The sequence below is a fragment of the Mauremys mutica genome, chromosome 4 (genome assembly GCF_020497125.1).
Source record: "Mauremys mutica isolate MM-2020 ecotype Southern chromosome 4, ASM2049712v1, whole genome shotgun sequence".
Classification (NCBI taxonomy): Eukaryota; Metazoa; Chordata; order Testudines; family Geoemydidae; genus Mauremys; species Mauremys mutica.
Window position 1 is genome coordinate 157,554,805 of NC_059075.1, and position 20,459 is coordinate 157,575,263.

General features: G+C 70.2%; 2 protein-coding genes across 5 annotated transcripts; one reads left to right on the forward strand and one right to left on the reverse strand.

Annotated features, from left to right (window-relative positions):
* Positions 1–826: 826 nt before the first annotated feature.
* On the reverse strand, positions 827–13,665 carry LOC123368474 (major vault protein). Of its 3 annotated transcripts, none has more exons than XM_045013294.1 (17): positions 13,646–13,665; positions 10,704–10,830; positions 10,378–10,573; positions 10,177–10,300; positions 9,972–10,103; positions 9,341–9,435; positions 8,260–8,496; positions 5,922–6,047; positions 5,457–5,615; positions 4,973–5,211; positions 4,701–4,898; positions 4,455–4,599; positions 3,340–3,551; positions 3,144–3,260; positions 2,302–2,428; positions 1,297–1,485; positions 827–1,009 (listed from the first exon to the last, which is right to left on the reverse strand). In XM_045013294.1, exons 1-17 carry the CDS (start codon positions 13,647–13,649, stop codon positions 878–880), a joined length of 2,559 nt encoding a protein of 852 aa, XP_044869229.1. In that variant the 5' UTR covers positions 13,650–13,665; the 3' UTR covers positions 827–877. The 3 variants fall into 3 exon arrangements, with proteins under 3 accessions (XP_044869229.1, XP_044869230.1, XP_044869231.1); XM_045013295.1 differs by lacking the exon at positions 13,646–13,665 and adding an exon at positions 12,264–12,357; XM_045013296.1 differs by lacking the exon at positions 13,646–13,665 and adding an exon at positions 12,260–12,278.
* Positions 13,584–20,192, forward strand: KIF22 (kinesin family member 22). Of its 2 annotated transcripts, none has more exons than XM_045013304.1 (13): positions 13,584–14,079; positions 14,275–14,408; positions 14,495–14,622; positions 14,705–14,865; positions 16,012–16,452; positions 17,296–17,449; positions 17,536–17,641; positions 17,718–17,892; positions 17,981–18,113; positions 18,301–18,371; positions 19,055–19,258; positions 19,819–19,878; positions 20,108–20,192. In XM_045013304.1, exons 1-13 carry the CDS (start codon positions 14,020–14,022, stop codon positions 20,159–20,161), a joined length of 1,881 nt encoding a protein of 626 aa, XP_044869239.1. In that variant the 5' UTR covers positions 13,584–14,019; the 3' UTR covers positions 20,162–20,192. The 2 variants fall into 2 exon arrangements, with proteins under 2 accessions (XP_044869239.1, XP_044869238.1); XM_045013303.1 differs by having other exon boundaries at positions 13,585–14,079; positions 14,245–14,408.
* Positions 20,193–20,459: the final 267 nt, after the last annotated feature.

The window sequence follows — 20,459 nt, forward strand, 5'->3', positions numbered from 1 at the left end:
GCTGGGGGGCGCAGGACTGGGGGGGCGCTGTGTCTGGCTGGGGCTCCCTGCCGCCCGTCCCCTCACTGGCTGAAGAACAGGGGCTGCTCCCCGCCCGAACGGGAGGTCGCCAGGAAAACTCCCCTCCCTCCCCTGCGCGGCGCTGCTGAGCGGGGAGACGCTCTGGTACATCAAGGCCAGGACTCTACTGCTCCCCCGCAGGACAGATTAACTTCCCCCTTCTTTGGTGCTCACTAAGGGGGCTGCACCACAGGATGATGGGCGCTGGTGCCAGGGGGCCGGCCCGGGGAGCCGTTCAGGGGGTGCTCGGCCAGGGGGCTCTGGGCCCGGCCCGTGGCGCCGATCGGGGGGGGGGGGGGCTGGGCCCGGGGGGCTCTGGGCCTGGCCCGTGGCGCCGTTCGGGGGGGGGGGCGGCTCGGCCAAGGGGCTCTGGGCCCGGCCCGTGGCGCCGTTCGGGGGGGGGGGCTCGGCCAGGGGGCTCTGGGGCCGGCCCATGGCGCCGTTCGGGGGGGGGGGGGGGCTCGGCCAGGGGGCTCTGGGCCTGGCCCGTGGCGCCGTTCGGGGGGGGGGGACTCGGCCAGGGGGCTCTGGGGCCGGCCCATGGCGCCGTTCGGGGGGGGGGGGGGGCTATGGGCCTGGCCCTCAGCTGGGTCCCGGTTGGGGCTGTTGGGGACAGAGGTTTGGCTCCGAGGAGAGTCACCAGCACCCACAGCAGGAGCCAGCCTGGAGCCCAGTGCCCCATAACCGCCTCCTCTTGGGGCGGGGCTCTAGCTGGCCACACCCCCGGGGAGCATGGAGCCCGCCCCAATGAGCCACGCCCACCACGTCGGCTGCCATCTTTATTGCAGAGTGTAAGGCCCAGTGGGGGGCGGGGCCCTCAGGCGTGGGGCCCCGGGGGGGGCCCGGGCAGGATGCCCAGCAGCCCCCCCGCCGTGGAGAAGAGGTTGATGGGGGAGGAGCCGTCGGTGATGAGGGCCGACTGGAGGCCCAGGCCCTTCAGCAGCTTCACCTAGGGGGGAGCGGGAGGGCGGTGAGTGACTGACAGGGTGGGACCCGCCCCCGCCCCCAGCCCCTTCCCAATCGTGTAAGCTCCACCCCTCCTGGGCCCCACCCCCAGACCGCTCCAGCCCCTCCCCACCCACTGCATCCCTCCAGCAAGCCCCGCCCCTGTCCACTGCATCCCTCCAGCAAGCCCCGCCCCTGCCCACTCCATCCCTGCAGCAAGCCCCGCCCCTGCCCACTCCATCCCTGCAGCAAGCCCCGCCCCCACATGCTCTAAGCCCCGCCCCTGCCCACCTGCAGCTCCGGCCCGGCCAGCGCGATGTCCCGCAGGGTCTCGGGCCCGATGGCTTCAGTCACCCGCTGGAACTTCTGCACCTCCACCTCGGCCAGCAGCTGGGCCCGCGCCGCCTCCTGCTCGCCCTGCGCCCGGGCGAAGCGCAGCTCCTGCTCCCGCGCCCGGCCCAGCCGCGCCAGCTCCGACTCCTGCGCCGGGGCAGGGGGGCGGGGGTTAGGGGGGCAGCTCCCAGTGCTCCCCGGGGCCTTCCTGCCGGCCACGCCCCCGCCTCCCCAGAGCCCCCCCGCGCCCCTGTGGGCCACGCCCCCGCCTCCCCTCCCCAGAGCCCCCCCGCGCCCCTGTGGGCCACGCCCCCGCCTGCCCTCCCCAGAGCCCCCCCGCGCCCCTGTGGGCCACGCCCCCGCCTCCCCTCCCCAGAGCCCCCCCGCGCCCCTGTGGGCCACGCCCCCGCCTCCCCTCCCCAGAGCCCCCCCGCGCCCCTGTGGGCCACGCCCCCGCCTCACCCCCCCGCACTCCTGCCGGCCACGCCCCCGCCTCCCCCCACCCCCCCCTGTGGGCCACGCCCCCTCCCCAGACTCCCCCCCAGCACTCCTGCCGGCCACGCCCCCGCCTCCCCCCACCCACCCCTGTGGGCCACGCCCCCTCCCCAGAGCCCCCCCGCACTCCTGCCGGCCACGCCCCCGCCTCCCCCCACCCACCCCTGTGGGCCACGCCCCCTCCCCAGACACCCCCCCGCATTCCTGCGGGCCACGCCCCCGCCTCCCCCCCCACTCCTGCGGGCCACACCCCCTCCCCAGACACCCCCCCGCATTCCTGCGAGCCACGCCCCCCCCATCCACCCTGTGGGCCATGCCCCCCCCAGACTCCCCCCCCCCAGCACTCCTGCGGGCCACGCCCCGACTCCCTCTGCCCACCTCTGTGGGCCACGCCCCTCCCCGGACTCACCCACCCACCCCTATGGTCCATGCCCCCTCCCCAGGGTCCCCCCAGCCCCGCCTCCTCACCGTCTCAATGGTGGCTGCTTCTGCCTTCAGCTTGGCCTGTTCCACAGCCGCCTCGCCCGCGATCCGCGCCGCCTCCGCCTTGGACTGGGCCTCGGCCCGCGCCGCGCCGGCGCTCTCCACTGCCGCGCTGGGGGTGGGGCCAGACGGGGTCACAGACCCCGTACGCCCCCCGGTCTCTCTCCCGGAGCTGTCCAGCCACTGAGCCCCCAATCCTGCCCCCCACCCCCACCCTCAGACTCTCCCGATGCCCCAACCCCACTCCCGGACTCTCCCCAATCCCACCCCCCGATGCCCCGATCCCGCCCCTGGACTCTCCCCAATCCTGCCCCGGCCACCGCCCCCCCGCCCCCACCCCCAGACTCTCCCGATGCCCCGATTCCACCCCTGGACTCTCCCCAATCCCGCCCCCCGATGCTCCGATCCCGCCCCTCGACTCTCCCCAATCCTGCCCCGGCCACCCCCCCCGATCCCACCCCCAGCCCCCAGATCTCACCCCAGTCCCACCCCCAGAATTCCCCAATGCCCCGATCTCAACCCTGGACTCCCCCTGATCCCTCCCTTGGCCACAGACTCCCCCCGATCCTGCCCCTGGCCGCCCCGGGCCACCCGAGGCCTCCCAGTGGCCACTTCTCCACCGATCCTGCCCCTGGACTCTCCCTAATGCCCCTATCCTGTCTCCGGACTCCCCCTGATCCCATCCCCATCCCCTGACCTCCCCCCATCCCCAGCCACTGAGCCCCCCCGCGACACCCCGATCCTGCCCCCGTCTCCCCCGACCCCCCAATCCCACCAGCTGGACTTCCTTCCCCTGACCCCCCCATCCCCTCCCCTGGTTCCCCAACCTCAGTGCCTCCAGCTCCAGCAGCTCCTTCCGGGCCCGCTCGGCCTCCGCCTGGTCCAGGATTTTCTGCCGCTCCAGCCGCCCCCGCGCCTCCTGTTCCAGCCGCTCAGCCTCGTGCCTGGGGGAGACGGGCTGGGGTGAGGGGGGCTGGGGGGCAGGGCTGGGGGGGAGCCAGCCCCTGGGGGGGGAGCCCGTACCTGGCGGCCGCCTCCTGGGAGTTGGTGGTGATCTCGATGGCCAGCTGGACACTCCTCTGCAGCGCGTCCCGCGTGCGCTGGTCCACCGGCTCCACGCTCTGGATGTCCACACTGCTCACCACCAGCCCGTTCTGCGGGAAGCGCAGGCAGCTGCGCACCTGCAGCTCCGCGTCGAAGCCGAACACGGCCGAGCAGATGATCCGGTTCGAGTTCTGGGGACGGGGGGATCGTGGGGTGCTGGGGGGAGCAGCCCAGAACCCCCACATTCACCCGCAGCCAGGCTGGCAGGGACCAGCCCAGGAACCGCAGACCCGTGGAGAAGTGGCGGCCGGGGGCCCAGTTCCAGGTGGCACCCCAGGGAGTTCGGGGCGTGGGCGCCCAGGGCCGTGCCGGGGGGAGGCAGGCCTGGGGGGGAGTGCCGGAGGGCTGGGGGGGCACGCGGGGGGGGCGCCCAGGGCCGTGCCGGGAGGAGGCAGGCCTGGGGGCTCGGGAAGGCCTGGGGGGGGGGGGGAGAGCCGGGGGGAGGCAGGCCCGGGGGGGAGTGCCGGAGGGCCGGGGGGGCACGCAGGGCCGGGGGGGGCACGCAGGGCCGTGCAGGGGGGAGGCAGGCCTGGGGGCTCGGGAAGGCCTGGGTGGGGGGAGGGCCGGGGGGAGGCAGGCCCGGGGGGGAGTGCCGGAGGGCTGGGGGGGCACGCGGGGGGGCGCCCAGGGCCGTGCCGGAGGGAGGCAGGCCTGGGGGCTCGGGAGGGGGCACGCGGGGGGGGGGCACGCAGGGCCGTGCCGGGGGGAGGCAGGCCTGGGGGGGGAGTGCCGGAGGGCCAGAGGGGCACGTGGGGGGGGGGGCCCAGGGCCGTGCCGGGGGAGGCAGGCCTGGGGGCTCGGGAAGGCCGGGGGGGGAGGGCCGGGGGGGGCACGCAGGGCCGTGAAGGGGGAGGCAGGCTTGGGGGCTCGGGAGGGGGCACGCCGGGGGGGCACGCAGGGCTGTGCCGGGAGGAGCCAGGCCTGGGGGCTCGGGAGGGGGCATGCCGGGGGGGCACGCAGGGCTGTGCCGGGAGGAGCCAGGCCTGGGGGCTCGGGAAGGCCGGGGGGGGAGTGCCGGGGGGGGGCCCCCCTACCTTGTGGAAGTCGTCGAAGGTGACGGAGGCCACGGCCCCGCGGATGCGGGAGGCCAGCGCTTTGCAGGCGTCTCCCACGAAGTCCGGGACGCTGAAGAGCCGGGAGAGCGCCGGGGGGTCGGGGGGCGCCGGCACCTCGAAGTGCCTGCGGGGGACAGGGCAGTTGGGGGGCTGAAGGGCAGAGGGCCCTGAAGGGCCGGCGCTGGGCTCAGCCTGGCACCCCCCTGCCGCCCCCCAGCCCCTCACCAGTTGTAGGCCAGCTGCAGCTGCAGCCGGGCGTGGTCGGCCGTCTCGATGGTGACGATGTCGGTGCAGAAGTCGGGGCCGAGCAGCAGGCAGAGCGAGCGGCGGCTGTGGGGGGTCTTGGGCCGCCCCCCCGACAGGCTGAGCACCGTGAACTGCTCGTCCGGGCCCAGCAGAACCAGCTCCGGGCCCAGCACCACCCTGCGGGGGAGGGGAACGTGAGCCCCACACGCCGGGGGAGGGAGCCCCAGGGACCCCCCAGCCCCCCCGCTCACCTGGCCTGCCGCTCCCGATAGTCGTACACCTGCACAGCTGCGTTGTGGGGCACCCGGTAACTCACCACCTGGGTCTTGTCACGGGGGGGCCCCTCCCCTCCCTGGGGGGGCGCCCCAGAGCGGTCGGCCACAGCGTCCCAGCCCGAGGACAGCAGGGCCTCCACCTTGGGGGGCAGATCCTTCTCCCAGAGCTCCTCGTCCTCCGTCAGCATGTAGGTGTGGCCGATCACCGCCCGCACCTGCGGACGGGGGGGTCAACGGGGGCCCAGAAGCCCATGGGGGGCAGGGATTGGGGTACTGGGGGGCAGGGATACGGGACACTGGGGCAGGTCGGGGGGCAGGGATACGGGGTACTGGGGGGCAGGTCGGGGGGCAGGGATATGGGGTACTGGGGGGCAGGGATACCGGATGCTGGGAGGGCAGTGGGGGGCAGGGATACGGGACAGGGGCAGGCCGGGGGGCAGGGATACGCGGCCCTGCTCACCTTGCCTGTCTTGATATCCCGCACGTAGATCCCCTCGTTCTCGCCCAGGGGGGTGGCACAGCGCTGCTCCACCACCTCCACCTCTGCCGGCGGCACGTACTCCAGGGGCCCCCGGATGAGCCAGCGATCGCCCGGCTTCCGAAGCAGCTCACCGCCGTCCTGTGGGTGCCAGGATCCCGGTGCCCCTCACTCCCGACCCGCAGCCCCTGCCCGCCCAGTCCTGCCGGTGCCCCTCACTCCCGACCCGCAGCCCCTGCCAGCCCAGCCCTGCCCCCCCAGCCCTGCCGGTGCCCCTCACTCCCGACTCGCAGCCCCTGCCAGCCCAGCCCTGCCCCCCCAGCCCTGCCGGTGCCCCTCACTCCCGACTCGCAGCCCCTGCCAGCCCAGCCCTGCCCCCCCAGCCCTGCCGGTGCCCCTCACTCCCGACCCGCAGCCCCTTCCAGCCCAGCCCTGGGCTCTCCCCACCTCATCCGAGTCCTCCAGCTTGCTCAGTGCCCGCAGCAGCAGCCCTTCATCATCCGAGAGGATGTAGATGTCCTGGATCCCCTCCTTCAGAGACTCCCCTGGCTGCAGGAAGAACGACTTCTCCCCCTGGAGCAATGAATGGGGGTGGGGGGGTTCCGTGAGAATCCACAGTACCCAAGAAATATGGGGCAGGTGTGTGGGCATATAGTCTAGGTAATATGGTATTATTTACTATGCATATAAACTAGGAAATATGGCAAGACCATGCCTCAGTGAATATTTTATTCCTTTTCCCACTTATTGCCGAAGAGAGAAGGCAACACCTGCCCAGACAGTCTGAAAAATACGGTTAGACCCACCCGACTCCAAAATGAGGAGCTTCTTTTTCTGTTATTCTACATATAGGCTAGAAAATACAGTAATCCCTTGCCTATAGTCTAGGAAATACGGTAAGCCCCCTTCCACAACGGCCTTGTCAACAATCACCTTTAAAGTGGAAATACAGTAACCATCTGCTCCTATACCCTGGGTAATACGGTACCCCCCCCCCTCCCTCCAAGCTGTAGCTGCTCCTAGGACCTGGCAACTGACATCCCCCCCCCCCCATCTATAACTGCAGCTATAATCTGGTATATACGGTAGCTGGTCTATCCCCAGCCCTCTCTGTATTTCTACTGACCAGCCAGGAGTCCTGGTGGCACCTTAGACCCAGGCAAACCGGCCAAACGGACACAAACGGTCGGAGCCACCGGAGCCTCCCTGGCCACGCGACCACAGACCGAGCCTGGGGACCGGGAACGACCCCGTCGAACGCGGCCTGGGAGCGATGCCCCGTCCCCCCTCTCGCCTGCCTGCAAATGGGCCCTTTTCAGTCCCACCCCGAAGTCTCGTCTCCCCGCTGAGGGCCCCCGACTGACCCCTCGGTCGGAGTGTGTGTGGGGGGGGTGACCCCCGTGTGTATGTGCCGCCCCGGGCACCCGCTCAGGCCCCAATCAGTGGGTCAGTCTCTCCGGTGCCACAAGGACGCCTGGTCCCTTTGCGGATACAGACTAACATGGCGGCTACTCTGAAACCTTTACTTCTAATAATTACGGTAGACGCAGCCATTCTGGGCCCCATTCGGTTACCGTACTTACTAGGATACAGGCGGCTACAAGAAAGAGGTAATTAGAAGGGTAACTATGACATCCCATAGAGGCACATTATTACCATAATTACTAGCATAAATGTGCCCCACAGCTATACATAGAGGTACTGTAGTGTCAGAGAAACAAAACTACCGTATATGTTAGAATAAACATGTACAAATAATATTTGCCAGCTCTCAGCGGGGCAGCCGTGTTTGTCTGGATCAGTAAAAGCGGCACCGTAGAGACTAACGCTCCAAGACGGCTGTTAGTCTCTACGGTGCCACGGGACCTGCCACGTCAGTGGTCCTCAACCTTGTCCGCGGGGCGGGCGCCGGACGACCCGCCGAGGACCGTGGCCACCGGACAAGCAGCCACCGAAATGCCGCTAAATATGGCAGGATTTCAGTGGTCACGCTTCTCGGGGGCATTTCGGCGGCTGCTCGTCCGGTGGCCAGTAGGCGGGTGTGTCACGGAGTGGGGGGGAGTCCGGCCCTGCACCCCTCTGCCCAGGACTCCCAGTGACTCTCAGCCAGCCAGGAAAACAGAAGGTTTATTGGACACCAGGAGCACAGGATACAGCAGAGCTCGTGTTCAGAGCCAGGACCCCTCAATCTGGCCCTCCTGGGGGTTCGGGGTGTCTGGATTCCAGCCTAGGTTCCCCTGCAAACCCACCACCCAGGTCCCAAACCGAAAAACTGACCCCACCCCCTCCACTCAGCTCCTTTCCTTTGTCTAGCTCCCGGGCAGAGGTGTCACCTCCCCTCCCCCCTGCCTAGCTCAGGTTACAGGCTGAATCCCTGTCCCTCACCTATCTCCACAGCCCCTACTCCAGGCCCGCGGGCCCTGCCCCTACAAGATATAGTTACCATATATAAGGGTGTAAACGCGCCCAAGGAGATACACCACATTACCTTAGTTACTGACACAAGCGCCCCCCAACATAATAGGCACTAGCATAAATATTCCTCATGAGACACTTGTACTATATTTACTAGAATATAAGTGACCCTTCAATCTACAGTGCTGCTGTGCTGACTGGAATACACATGCCCCACAGCACTACCACATTTAGTGGAATAAATGCGCCCCAGGAGCTCCGCAGCCTTACCAGACGCAGCACCTGCACATACACACAGTACTACAAGTGCTACCGTATTCCCTAACGTAACCGTGCCCCATATTGTCAGGTACACACATGGCCGCTATACCTTGATCACCTTCTCCTGGCCCAGCTGGGGCTTGCCGTCCGGCCCCACGGGGTCGCACACCACGCAGTACTGGCGGCTGCTCAGCGTGGTGATCTCCACAATGCCCACCACCTCCTCGTAGACATCGGGGATGTAGGCCTCGCTCTGCGCCAGCGTCACCAGCCACTCCTCCCCCGTCCGGCGCACCGTGTCCTGCGGGTCCCGGAAGGTCTTGGTGGCGCGGAGATGCAGAGCCCTCTACGGGGGAAAGGGGAACACGGCCATCGGCAAGGGGGGAGCCGGGTCCTGGCTATTCCCTCCTTCCCCAAGGACCCCCAACTCCCCTGCCCCAGATCCCCCTCTTCCCCACATCTTCCCCACATCTTCCCCCCGGTCCCCCACATCTTCCCCTTGTCCTTCCCCCCAGCTCACATCCAGCTTCCCCCATTTTCCTCCCCCCCAGGACCAGATCCATTTCACACCCTCCCAGTCCCTCCCGACCCCGGACTCTCCCATCCCCTCCACTCCCAGCCAACTCCCTTCCCCCCCCCACTTCCCTTAGGGGTAGGAGTCCTGCCCCCTCACCTCACAGCAAGGGAGCTCCTCCCCTGGGTTGGATACTCAGCCCCACCCTGTCCTGCCCACCCCAGCACCCCCCCACCCCAGTGCAGATCACAAACACCCACCCACCCCCACACAGTGCAGATCGCACCCCCACCCCCACACAGTGCAGATCGCACCCACACCTGGTGCAGATCACGCTCACACACACCCGGTGCAGATCACAAACACACACCCACACAGTGCAGATCGCATACACCCCCCCACACAAAGTCTGGTGCAGATCACGCACACACCCACACCCAAACCCAAACCCGGTGCAGATCACACACCCACACAAACACACACCCACACCCGGTGCAGATCGCACACACACACACACAGGGTGCAGATCACACACCCACACCGAGCCTGGTGCAGATCACACCCCCACACAAACACCCCCCCACACCCGGTGCAGATCGCACACACCCACACCGGGTGCAGATCACACACCGACTGCCACCAGCACCCCTTGCCCACCTGCCCAGCCCCCACTTACCTTCTCTGTCAGCACAAAAGCATCCACAATGTCAACCACCTCCTCAAACACGCCAGGGAGATACGCACCCACTCGCTTCACCAGCCACTCCTCACCTGGGGGGAGAGACACATGGCTACACCTGGGGACTGAGGGGCACCAGAGAGCAGTGGGGGCAGGGCTGTGGGTCGGGCGTGAGGGGCATCAGCAGAGCTTGGGCAGGGGGCGGGCGCAGGGCTGGGCTGGCAGGGGCTGCAGGTTGGGAGTGAGGGGCACAGGCCTGGGCTAGGAGGGGGCTGCGGGACGGGAGTGAGGGGCGCTGGTGGGGCAGGGCGGAGGGGATCTGGGGGCCGTGGGGTGGGAGTTAGGGGTGCCAGCAGCATGGAGGGGGGGCCCAGGGCTGAGGGTCAGGAGTGAGAGGCGCTGGGTGAGGGGTGCTGGCAGTGCCGGGGGGGGGGTGCGCAGGGCCACAGGGCAGGAGTTAGGGGCGCGTGTAGCGTGGGGGGCCCCAGGGCCGCCAGTGCAGGGCGCCGGCAGCGCGGGGGGGCCAGGGCCGCCAGTGAGGGGCGCCGGCACGCAGGGGTGGGGGGGGCGCCGGCAGCGCGGGGGGGCCAGGGCCGCCAGTGAGGGGCGCCGGCAGCACGGGGGGTACCTGTGACCCGCCGGGTCCCCTCCCGGTCCGTACACTCCTTGCGGGCTCGGAGGCGGATGGCCTGGTTGTGCCGGATGACGGTCGCCTGGCTGATTTCCACCACCTCCACCTCGGTGCGCGGGATGTAGGTGCCTGCGGGAGGCTGGCATTAGCCGCGGGAGCCCAGCCGGCCCGGCTCGCCCAGCCCCCGGCCCAGCCCACTCACCTGGCCCCTCGAAGAGGAATTCGTCCCCGGCCACAAACTTCTCCCCCTGATCGTCCTCGAAATCCAGCAGGGCCTTGAGGTGCAGCGCGGTGTCAGGCAGCACCACCTGCAGGGCCGTGATCCCCTGGGGAGAGAGGGGGGGTCAGGGCGCGGCTCGGGGGCGGCCGGCCGGGCCGGGCCGGGGGCTGGGCTAGGCGTTACCTGCTGGATCTCCTCCCCCGGGTACAGGGGGAAGGGGGGCTGGCTGAGCCGGATCTCCAGGTCCGCATGCCGCAGCAGCGCCTGCCCTGAGGCATCGAACTGGACCCCGGCGCCCGGCGCCCGCACCACGGGGTTCCGCACCGCGCAGTAGTGCCGGGGGGGCACCGTCACCATCTTGGCCGGGGGGAAGACGACCCTGCGGGCGGGGGGGGGAACACGTCACGGGGGTGCTGGGAAACGAGCCCGTGACCCCCCAGCCTCCCCTAACCCCACCCCCCGGCCTCCCCCCACCCCGCCCCCTCTGCCCCAGCTGCAGCACCCCTCACCGCTCATTGTCCTGGCGGATGTAGGTCTGCGGCCCCACCTCCACGCGGGTCACGTTGGAGTTCTGGTCCAGCACGTGGATGTAGTGGTGGGGGGGGATGCGGATGATGGACTCCTCGGCCATGTCGGCTGGGGGGGGCAGGGCGGGGAGTTAGCAGCCCCCGGATCAGCCCCAACCCAGCCCCCGATCCCAGCGCAAACAGAGCGACCGGCCCAGCCCCTTTCCCAGAACCCTCTGCACCAGGGCTGCGCCCGCGGCTCCCTGCCAGCCCCGCCCCATGGCCCCGGGCACCTGCACTAGGATCCCCGCCCCCGGGGAATTTCCCCTCCGGCCACGTTACAGCCCTAATCCCAGAGCAAACTGGGAGCGGCCCAGCCGCATTCCCAGAACCCTCTGCGCCAGAGCTGCGCCAGGACCAACACCCAGTTCCATGCCCGGGGCGTCGGTGCCAGGACCGACCCCTCCCCCCTCCCACGCCCGAGGCGCCCGAGCCAGGACCGACCCCTGCCCCCGCCTGCGCCCGGGGCGCCCGCGCCAGGACAGACCCCTCCCTCCTCCCACGCCCGAGGCGCCCGAGCCAGGACCGACCCCTGCCCCCGCCTGCGCCCGGGGCGCCCGCGCCAGGACCGACTCCTCCCTCCTCCCCCGCCCGGGGCGCCCGAGCCAGGACCGACCCCTGCCCCCGCCCCCGGCGCCCGCGCCAGGACTGACCCCTCCCTCCTCCCACGCCCGGGGCGCCCGAGCCAGGACCGACCCCTCCCCCCGCCCGCGCCCGGGGCGCCCGCGCCAGGACCGACCCCTCCCCCCGCCAGGACCGACCCCTCCCACGCCCGGGGCGCCCACGCCAGGACCGACGCCTCCCCCGACCGGGGCGCCCACGCCAGGACCAACACCCAGTTCCATGCCCGGAGTGCCCGCGCCAGGACCGACCCCTCACCCCTCCCGCGCCCGGGGCCCCCGCGCCAGGACCGACCCCTCCCCCGCCCGGGGCCCCCGCGCCAGGACCGACCCCTCCCCCCTCCCCCGCCCGGGGCGCCTGCGCCAGGACCGACCCCTCCCCCCTCCCGCGCCCGGGGCGCCCGCGCCAGGACCCCCCCCCTCCCCCGCCCGCGCCCCGACCCCCCCCGGACCGAGCACAGACCCCTCCCCCGCCCGGTGCGCCCGCGCCAGAACCGAGCCCTCCCCCCTCCCGCGCCCGGGGCGCCCGCGCCAGAACCGACCCCTCCCCCCTCCCCCGCCCGGGGCGCCCGCGCCAGAACCGACCCCTCCCCCCTCCCCTGCCCGGGGCGCCCGCGCCGGGACCGACCCCCCCCCTGTCCCGCGCCAGGACCGACCCCCCCCCTGTCCCGCGCCAGGACCGACCCCCCCCCCAGTCCCGCGCCCGGGGCGCCCGCGCCAGGACCGACCCCGCTCCCAGAGCTCCAGCGCCTGGTTTCCGCCCCCGCCCCTGGGGTGACTCAGGTTTGCGGGGGGGGGGGGGGGGTTGGGGGCAATCCCCGGCCCTGACCCCAGAGCCCCCCCCCCGCCTGCCCCTCCCCCACCCGCAGAGACACAAACCGACCAGCCGCTTCCTGCAGGGCCCAGCGGGGAGTGAGCCGCACCCGCCCCGGGCTGGGACTAGGACTGGGACTGGGGCTGGGCGGGACCAGCTTAAAGGGGCAACGGAGCCACACACCCCAGTTCCGGGCCGGTGGGCCCCCCTTCCCGTCACGGACCCCCCCAGTCCTGGGGGTCCGTGAGATGGGGAAGGGGGGCCCAGTCCTGGGGGGGCCTTGAGATGGCGAAGGGGGGCCCAGAACTGGGGGGGCCGTGACGGGAAGGGGGGCCCAGGACTGGGGGGGCCGTGAGATGGCGAAGGGGGCCCCAGGACTGGGGGGGCCGTGACGGGAAGGGGGGCCCACCGGCCCCGGACTGGGGTGTATGGCTCCGTTGCCCCTTTAAGCGGGTCCCTCCCAGCCCGGGGCGGGTGCGGCACAGTCCCAGCTGGGCCCTGCAGGAAGCGGCTGGTCGGTTTGTGTCTCTGCGGGTGGGGGAGGGGCAGCCTGCCGCCTCTTAGCCCCTCCCCTCCTGATACCTAGCCCCGCCCCCTCTTGGCTCCTCCCCTCCTGATACCTAGCCCCGCCCCCTCCTGCTAGCCTGTCCCGCCTTCCTAGCCCCTTCCACTCCAGGACTGGGGGGGGCCATGATGGGAAGGGGGCCCAGGGCAGCAAGAGGAGAGGAGCCAAGAGGGGGCGGGCTAGGAGGGGGTGGGGCTGGGTAGCAGGAGGGGCGGGGCTAAGAGGGCGCGAGGCTGGGTATCAGGAGGGGCGGAGCCAAGAGGGGGCGGGCTAAGAGGGGGCGGGGCTGGGTAGCAGGAGGGGAGGGGCTAGGATGGGGCGGGGCTAGGTAGCAGGAGGGGAGGAGCTAGGATGGGGCGGGGCTAGGTAGCAGGAGGGGAGGAGCTAGGAGGGGCCGGGCAAGGGTAGCAGCAGGGGCGGGGCTAGGAGGGGGCGGGGCTGGGTAGCAGGAGGGGAGGAGCTAGGATGGGGCGGGGCTAGGTAGCAGGAGGGGAGGAGCTAGGAGGGGGCAGTGTAGGATAGCAGGAGGGGCGGGGCTAAGAGGGGCAGGGCAGCAGGAGGGGAGGGGCTAAGAGGGGCGGGGCTGGGTAGCGGGAGGGGCGGGGCTAAGAGGGCGCGAGGCTGGGTATCAGGAGGGGAGGAGCCAAGAGGGGGCAAGGCAGCAGGAGGGGCGGGGCATAGTAGCTGGAGGGGAGGAGCTCATTGGGGCGGGGCTGCATAGCAGGAGGGGGTGGAGCGTGGGGTGACCGGGGTCCCTTGGGGCCCGGCCCGCGCGCGCGCGCGCCGCACCCGTTTTGCGAAGCCTTTCTTCCCGCCTCTTTGTTGCGCATGCGCCACTTCATGTGTTCCCCGCGCGCATTGGCGCACGCACATGCGCAGTTCTCACCCATGTCCCATTTTGCGCGTGCGTATCTCGCCTATCCCTTTTTCCTTTCGTCCGCATATGCCTTGCGGCTCTACTTTCCCCGAATGCGCATGCTCCACTGCCTTTCCCTCCCCCCCCCGTCCAGGTTTGCGCCACTGAGCGTGCGCGTTTCCGCCATAGTCCCCGATGCGCATGCGCTTCTGTTTAGTCTCCTCTCTGTGACGCCACATGCGCCGCCATCTTGTCTTGCCCCTCCTGCGCACGCGCCTCCCCCAGCTTGTCCCAGTGCGCAGGCGAATCGCTCCCACTTCCATGGGTGCGTGCGCGGCTGCCCGCCCGGCGGGCGCCCTGATTGGCCGGTGTCTGAGCAGGGGCGGGGCTAGCGCCAAACACAAATGTCCGCGGCCCGCGCGAGCCGCAGCTTGTGCCGGACCCGAAAGAGAGCAGGGGGCTCGGTGAGCGCGAGGCGGGGGAGCAGCTGGGGGAGGGGCAGGGCATAGGGATGGGGGCGGTAGAGGGGCGGGAGGAGCCCGGAAGCTGGGGGGGCCATGGGGGGCAGCGAGCAGCAGGCTCACCCCCTAGCCCCTCTTGCTGTCTCCTAACTCCCCCCGCCCCCCCAGCCCCAGGGGGGCGCCATGCTGTCCCGGCAGAGCCCCCCGGCCCCCGTGCGAGTCTGCGTCCGCCTGCGCCCCTGCAGCCAGGGGGAGCCCTGCATCCGCGGCCTGGACTCCCGCTCCCTGGAGATCGTCAATTGGAGGAACAAGCTGGAGACTATGCAGTACCAGTAAGTGGGGGGGGGGGTGTCCCCAGCTGGGGGTGCCCCTGGGCTGAGCTCCTCCCTCGCCATCACAGCCCTTCCCTGTCCTCCAGGTTCGACACCTTCTATGGCGATCAAGCCACCCAGCATGACCTCTACAGCGGCTCCGTGCAGCCTGTCCTGTGCCACCTGCTGGAGGGGCAGAACGCCAGTGTGCTGGCCTATGGGCCCACCGGTGCTGGTGAGTGAGGGGGAGGCTGAGCCCAGAGGCGGGGCAGGGCGCTGTGGAAGTTGAGGAAGTGATTTCTTGCCCCCCACCCCAGGTAAGACGCACACCATGCTGGGCAGCCCAGAACAGCCAGGTGTGATCCCACGGGCGCTGCGGGATGTCCTGCAGATGACACGGGAGGCGAGCCGCTCACCCGGGGCTGAGGAGTGGGACTTCTCCGTCTCCATGTCCTACCTGGAGATCTACCAGGAGAAGGCAAGTATGGGAGTGGGGAGGACAGGACTAGGGGTGGGGGAAGAACTGTCCAGCCAGCTGCTGGACCCTCTGTTGCAGATCCACAGGATGGGTACTAAGACCCCAGCTTTGGAGCAGTCTCTGGGAGGGAGCCAGACTCCCGAGGGGTCCCACTCTTCTTCTAGGGGAAGCCACAGGCCCCGCCACCTCTTTAGGCTGGAGGAGCCTGCAGCCCCGAGTCCCACTGAGACCCCAGACGACACTTGTACCGTCTCCGGCAGCATTTGCAGAGCCACGCAGCCAGCGCTGGTAACAATGGGTTCGTTAGCCGGCTGGACAGTGGGGCAAATCCTTGGTTAGCCAGAGAGGGAAGTTACAGCCCAGCCCAGCCCATCCTAGTCAGCCCAAGCCCCCTGCTCTGACCTCCCCTTGGCCCAGTTCAGATGTATCCCCAAAGCCCTCAGCAGCTGACCTTTAACCAGCGGCACCTCCCTGGTCCTGCTTCTCCAGCTGGGCAAACGCTGCCGAGAGGTGGGCCGGCCATGGTCTGCCCAGGTGACTGGGGTTGCCATTGTCTTCTCAGAAACACCACTGATGGGGCCTAAGGCTCCAGACAGCTTGGAGCCATTCACACCTGTGGGCTGACAGACCTTCTCCCCACTGCGTGATGGTGCAGCATAGAGGGGAAACCGAGGCACACAGGCTTCATGAAAATATGACACAATTCCCACCCACCAGTCCGGGTGGGGCTGGCAGGTGTATGTGGGGGGTGAACCAGGAGGGAGATGCACTGGTAGGTGTCACCGTTTGGGGGAGACAAGGCCCTGCACCCCCGGTTTCCTGCGATTCACCGGGACTCTCAGCCAGCCAGTAACACAGAACGTTTATTCGATGACAGGAACACAGTGTAAAACAGAGCTTGTAGGTACAGACAACAGGACCTGCCTCAGTTAGGCCCATCTTGGGGGGGGGGGGCAGGGAGGCCAAGAGCCTTATCTGGGCTCCCCTCCATTTTCCCAGCCAGCTCCAAACTGAGACTCTCCAGCCCCTTCTCTCTGGCCTTTGTGGTGTGGGGGTGCTGGGAGCCCTGATGGTCCAAGATAGGGGTGGGAGCCCTGGCGGTCTGGGGTAGGGGGGAGCCTTCCCCTGATGTTCCCCCAACTCCAGGTGCTGGACCTGCTGGAGCCGTCCCAGCAGGACCTGCCGATCCGGGAGGACCGGGACCGGAACATCCTGATCCCGGGGCTGACTGAGCGGGAGCTCAGAGGCTTCGGGGACTTCGAGCGGCACTTCCTGCCGGCCAGCCGCAACCGCACGGTAGCCTCCACTCAGCTCAACGACCGCTCGAGCCGCAGCCACACCGTGCTGCTGGTGCGGGTGGCACGGAGCCAGCGGGTGCCCCCCCACCGCCACCACGTGGCCAAGCTCTGCCTCATCGACCTGGCTGGCTCCGAGGACAACCGGCGCACTGGCAACCGCGGCCTGCGGCTCAAGGAGAGCGGAGCCATCAACGCCTCCCTGCATGTGCTCAGCAAGGTGGTGGACGCCCTCAACCAGGGGCTGCCCCGCGTGCCGTACCGCGACAGCAAGCTCACCCGCCTGCTGCAGGTGTGCCGGGGTCCTGGCGGGGGCGGAACGGATGCTGGGGTCCAATCCTGGAGGGAGGGGGGGTGCAGACACCAGGACGCTGCCCCGGCTCTGCTCCCACCTGCTGTTCTCCTGCAATGAAGCCGGGAGCTCTTGGGCGTCACAGGCTCAGCATCAAACTCAAACTCTCGGGATGTGGGGCCTGGAGCAGAGAGAGCCAAGGGGACAAAAACCGGATACGGGGAAGGGGCAGCGCCAAATGCACAGTCCCCTGCCCTGCCCTGCCCAGCTCTGCCAGCATGGGGGGACTGGTGCAGGACTCCTGGGTTCTCTCCCGGCTCTGGAAGGGGAGGGGCGGCTGGTGGGCTAGAGCAGGGGGGGCAGGTGCAGGACTCCTGGGTTCTCTCCCGGTTCTGGAAGGGGAGGGGCGGCTGGTGGGTTAGAGCAGGGGGGGGGCAGGTGCAGGACTCCTGGGTTCTCTCCCGGCTCTGGAAGGGGAGGGGCGGCTGGTGGGTTAGAGCAGGGAGGGCAGGTGCAGGACTCCTGGGTTCTCTCCTGGCTCTGGAAGGGGAGGGGCGGCTGGTGGGGTCGAGCAGGGGGGGGGGCAGGTGCAGGACTCCTGGGTTCTCTCCCGGCTCTGGAAGGGGAGGGGCGGCTGGTGGGTTAGAGCAGGGGGGGCAGGTGCAGGACTCCTGGGTTCTCTCCTGGCTCTGGAAGGGGAGGGGCGGCTGGTGGGTTAGAGCAGGGGGGGGGGGGCAGGTGCAGGACTCCTGGGTTCTCTCCCGGCTCTGGAAGGGGAGGGGCGGCTGGTGGGTTAGAGCAGGGGGGGCAGGTGCGGGACTCCTGGGTTCTCTCTCTCCCCAGGACTCCCTGGGGGGCTCGGCTCACAGCGTGATCATTGCAAATGTCGCCCCGGAGCAACACTTGTATTTTGACACGCTGAGCACGCTGAACTTTGCTGCCAAGTCCAAGCAGGTGGTGAACCGGCCCTTTACCCAGGAGACGCTGCAGGCCCCAGGTAAGGCAGGGCCGGGGTGGGCTCCATGGGGCTGAGGGATCAATGGGGGGAGACCCCAGCCTGGCCTCACCCTTCTCTTCCCACAGCTGCACGCAAGAGACCTCGCGAGGACCCTGGAGCTGGCAGTGAGGGTGCCAGCCCCAGAGCCAAGAGCCCTCCCGAGGAGGAGCCCCCCGAGGCCGAGCCGCTCAGGTGAGGGGGGGGGAGCCCTGGGGGGGAGCGTGGGGGGGAGTCGCTGGGCTAATGGTCTCCTCTTCTCTCCCCCCAGCTCCCTGCTGCCCCTGGAGCAGCTGGACCCAAGGCTGGTGCAGCGGCTGCTGGTGCTGGAGCAGTTGGAGAAGCAGCAGGGGGGGGCCGGGCGGAGGCTGCCGCTGCTCAGCACCCCCCGGCGGGAGCGGGTGGCCGTGCTGCGCCAGCTGGAGGAGACGCGCCGCGAGCTGCAGGTGGGTGAGCCCCACCCCAGAGCCTGTTCCCATAGACTCCAGCCCCCAAGCCCCCTGTGCCTCCCCACTGACACGGCCTCCCCTGCAGAAGCTGAAGGAGAGGCAGAAGGAGCGGGAAGCCGGGGCGCTGCTGGACAAGGCCTGTCAGCCCAAGCCTCTGCACCACAGCGAGGCCCCCGCCGGGGCCCAGAACCAGACTGTGGTTCTCCCCCTGCAGCAAGGTAAGGGGGCGCAGGGCCCCAATCCTGGCCTGCTCTAACCACTAGACCGCACTCCCTTGTAGAGAACCCAGGAGTCCTGGCTCCCAGCCCCCCCCTCTAACCACCAGACCCCACTCCCCTCCCAGAGCCGGGACGGAACCCAGGAGTCCTGGCTCCTACCCTGCTAACCCTGCCCCCTGCTCCGCAGTGCAGACCCCCGTTGGGCAGCAGGCCCTGCCCAGTGGAGCCGAAGGGATCCTGGTCATACAAAGGAAGCAGGTGAGAGGGGCTGGGCACAGGGTGCTGGGGAGACAGTGGGGGGGGGCAGAATTGGGGGGGTTGCTGTGCTGGAGGGGCAGCAGGGGTGGAAATGGGCCGGGGGGCAGAGTTGGGGGGTGGATTGCTGGGCGGCGGGCAGAGCTGAGGGGCGGATTGCTGGGGTGGGGGGGCAGCAGGGGTGGAAATGCGCCGGGGGGCAGAGTTGGGGGGGGGATTGCTGGGTTGGGGGGGCAGCAGGGGGGGATATGCGCCGGAGGGCAGAGCTGGGGGGCGGATTGCTGGGTTGGGGGGGCAGCAGGGGTGGAAATGGGCCGGGGGGCAGAGTTGGGGGGTGGATTGCTGGGTTGGGGGGGCAGCAGGGGTGGAAATGCGCCGGGGGGCAGAGGCCGGGGGTGTATAAATGGGCGCGGGGCAGAGCTGCGGGGCGCATTGCTGGGGCGGGGCGGCCGCAGGGGTGGAAATGCGCCGGGGGCAGAGTTGGGGGGTGGATTGCTGGGCGGGGGGCAGAGCTGGGGGGCGGATTGCTGGGTTGGGGGGGGCAGCAGGGGTGGAAATGCGCCGGGGGGCAGAGTTGGGGGGTGGATTGCTGGGTTGGGGGGGCAGCAGGGGTGGAAATGGGCCGGGGGGCAGAGTTGGGGGGCAGAGCTGGGGGCGTCACGGCCTGGCCCATCTCCCCCTCGCAGGGCCAGGCGGCTGCGGGGGCCGAGAACCGGGCCCCGGGCTGGGAGCTGGTGCCGCGCCCTGACCTGCTGGCGCGGAGCCGCGAGAACCTGCTGGCGCGGCTCAACTGGGGCGATGCCAAGGAGCTGCAGGCCCTGCGCCGCATCGGGGAGACCAGAGCCCAGCGCATCCTGGCCTGGAGACGGCAGCACGGGCCCTTCAGCCAGGTACTGCCCCCGGCTGGGGGGGGGGGCTGGCCCGGGGGCCCTTCAGCCAGGTACTGCCCCGGGCTTGGGGGGGGCTGCCCCGGGGGCCCTTCAGCCAGGTACTGCCCCGGGCTGGGGGGGGGGGCTGGCCCGGGGGCCCTTCAGCCAGGTACTGCCCCTGGCTGGGGGGGGGCTGGCCCGGGGGCCCGTAAGCCAGGTAGTCCCCCGGGGGGGGGGGGGGGGCTGCCCCGGGGGCCCTTCAGCCAGGTACTGCCCCCGGCTGGGGGGGGGGGCTGGCCCGGGGGCCCTTCAGCCAGGTACTGCCCCGGGCTTGGGGGGGGGGATGCCCCGGGGGCCCTTCAGCCAGGTACTGCCCCTGGCTGGGGGGGGGCTGGCCCGGGGGCCCTTCAGCCAGGTACTGCCCCCTCCTGGGGGGGCTGCCCCGGGGGCCCTTCAGCCAGGTACTGCCCCGGGCTTGGGGGGGGGGCTGCCCCGGGGGCCCTTCAGCCAGGTACTGCCCCCTCCTGGGGGTGCTGGGGGGGGGCTGCCCCTCAGGCCCTCACTCTGCCCCTCTCTCGCAGCTGGGGGACCTGCAGCAGGTGGAGGGGATGACACCCGGACACGTGGCCTCTTTCCTGAAAGTGAGTGGGGGGGCGGGGGCTACTGCTGGGGGGGGCAGGGGAGGGGGATGGAAGTGGGGGGGCTGTGGTAGGGGAACGGGGGGGCTGGAAGCTGGGGGATGGGGGGAGATGGAGAAATGGGAGGGGCCGGGGGCGGGGGGGGGCTGGGAGGCGGGGGGGAGATGGAGAAATGGGGGGGGCTGGTGGGGCACCGGGGTCCCGCCCCTCTAACTCGCTGCTCTCCCCCCAGGCAAACCTGCTGCGCGCCCTGGGCTGCGACCCGCCCCCGCCCCCCGCTCAATAAAAGTCTCTGTGTCCGTCACCCCGACTCCGCCTCCTCCTTCGCCTGCGCGCGGGGAACCCAGGCGTCCGGCTGCCCCCACCCCAGCACGCCCATTAAGTGTCGGCCAAACACGGCGGGGGGCGGGACCTTCCCTTTAAGAGGCTCTGCCCCGTGAAGGGGACGGGAGGGGGCAGCGCCCTGGGGACGGTGCGGTGCGGTGCGGGCTGCGCGGGCAGGACCATCTCAGCGGGGGGGGGGGGGGGAAGAGTCAGTTACTGTCCCAGCGTGTTCCTCATGGTACCTTCCGCCCTGCGTCGGG

Coding starts and splice junctions, on each gene's coding strand:
- LOC123368474 (XM_045013294.1), bottom strand. Junction 5,616..5,921: donor AGCTGGAGGACTCGGATGAG/GTGGGGAGAGCC, acceptor TGGCACCCACAG/GACGGCGGTGAGCTGCTTCG. Junction 1,010..1,296: donor TGGCCGGGCCGGAGCTGCAG/GTGGGCAGGGGC, acceptor GCTCCCCCCTAG/GTGAAGCTGCTGAAGGGCCT.
- KIF22 (XM_045013303.1), top strand. CDS start 14,020: ATGTCCGCGGCCCGCGCGAGCCGCAGCTTGTGCCGGACCCGAAAGAGA. Junction 14,866..16,011: donor TGGAGATCTACCAGGAGAAG/GCAAGTATGGGA, acceptor CCCCAACTCCAG/GTGCTGGACCTGCTGGAGCC. Junction 19,259..19,818: donor AGCACGGGCCCTTCAGCCAG/GTACTGCCCCCG, acceptor CCTCTCTCGCAG/CTGGGGGACCTGCAGCAGGT.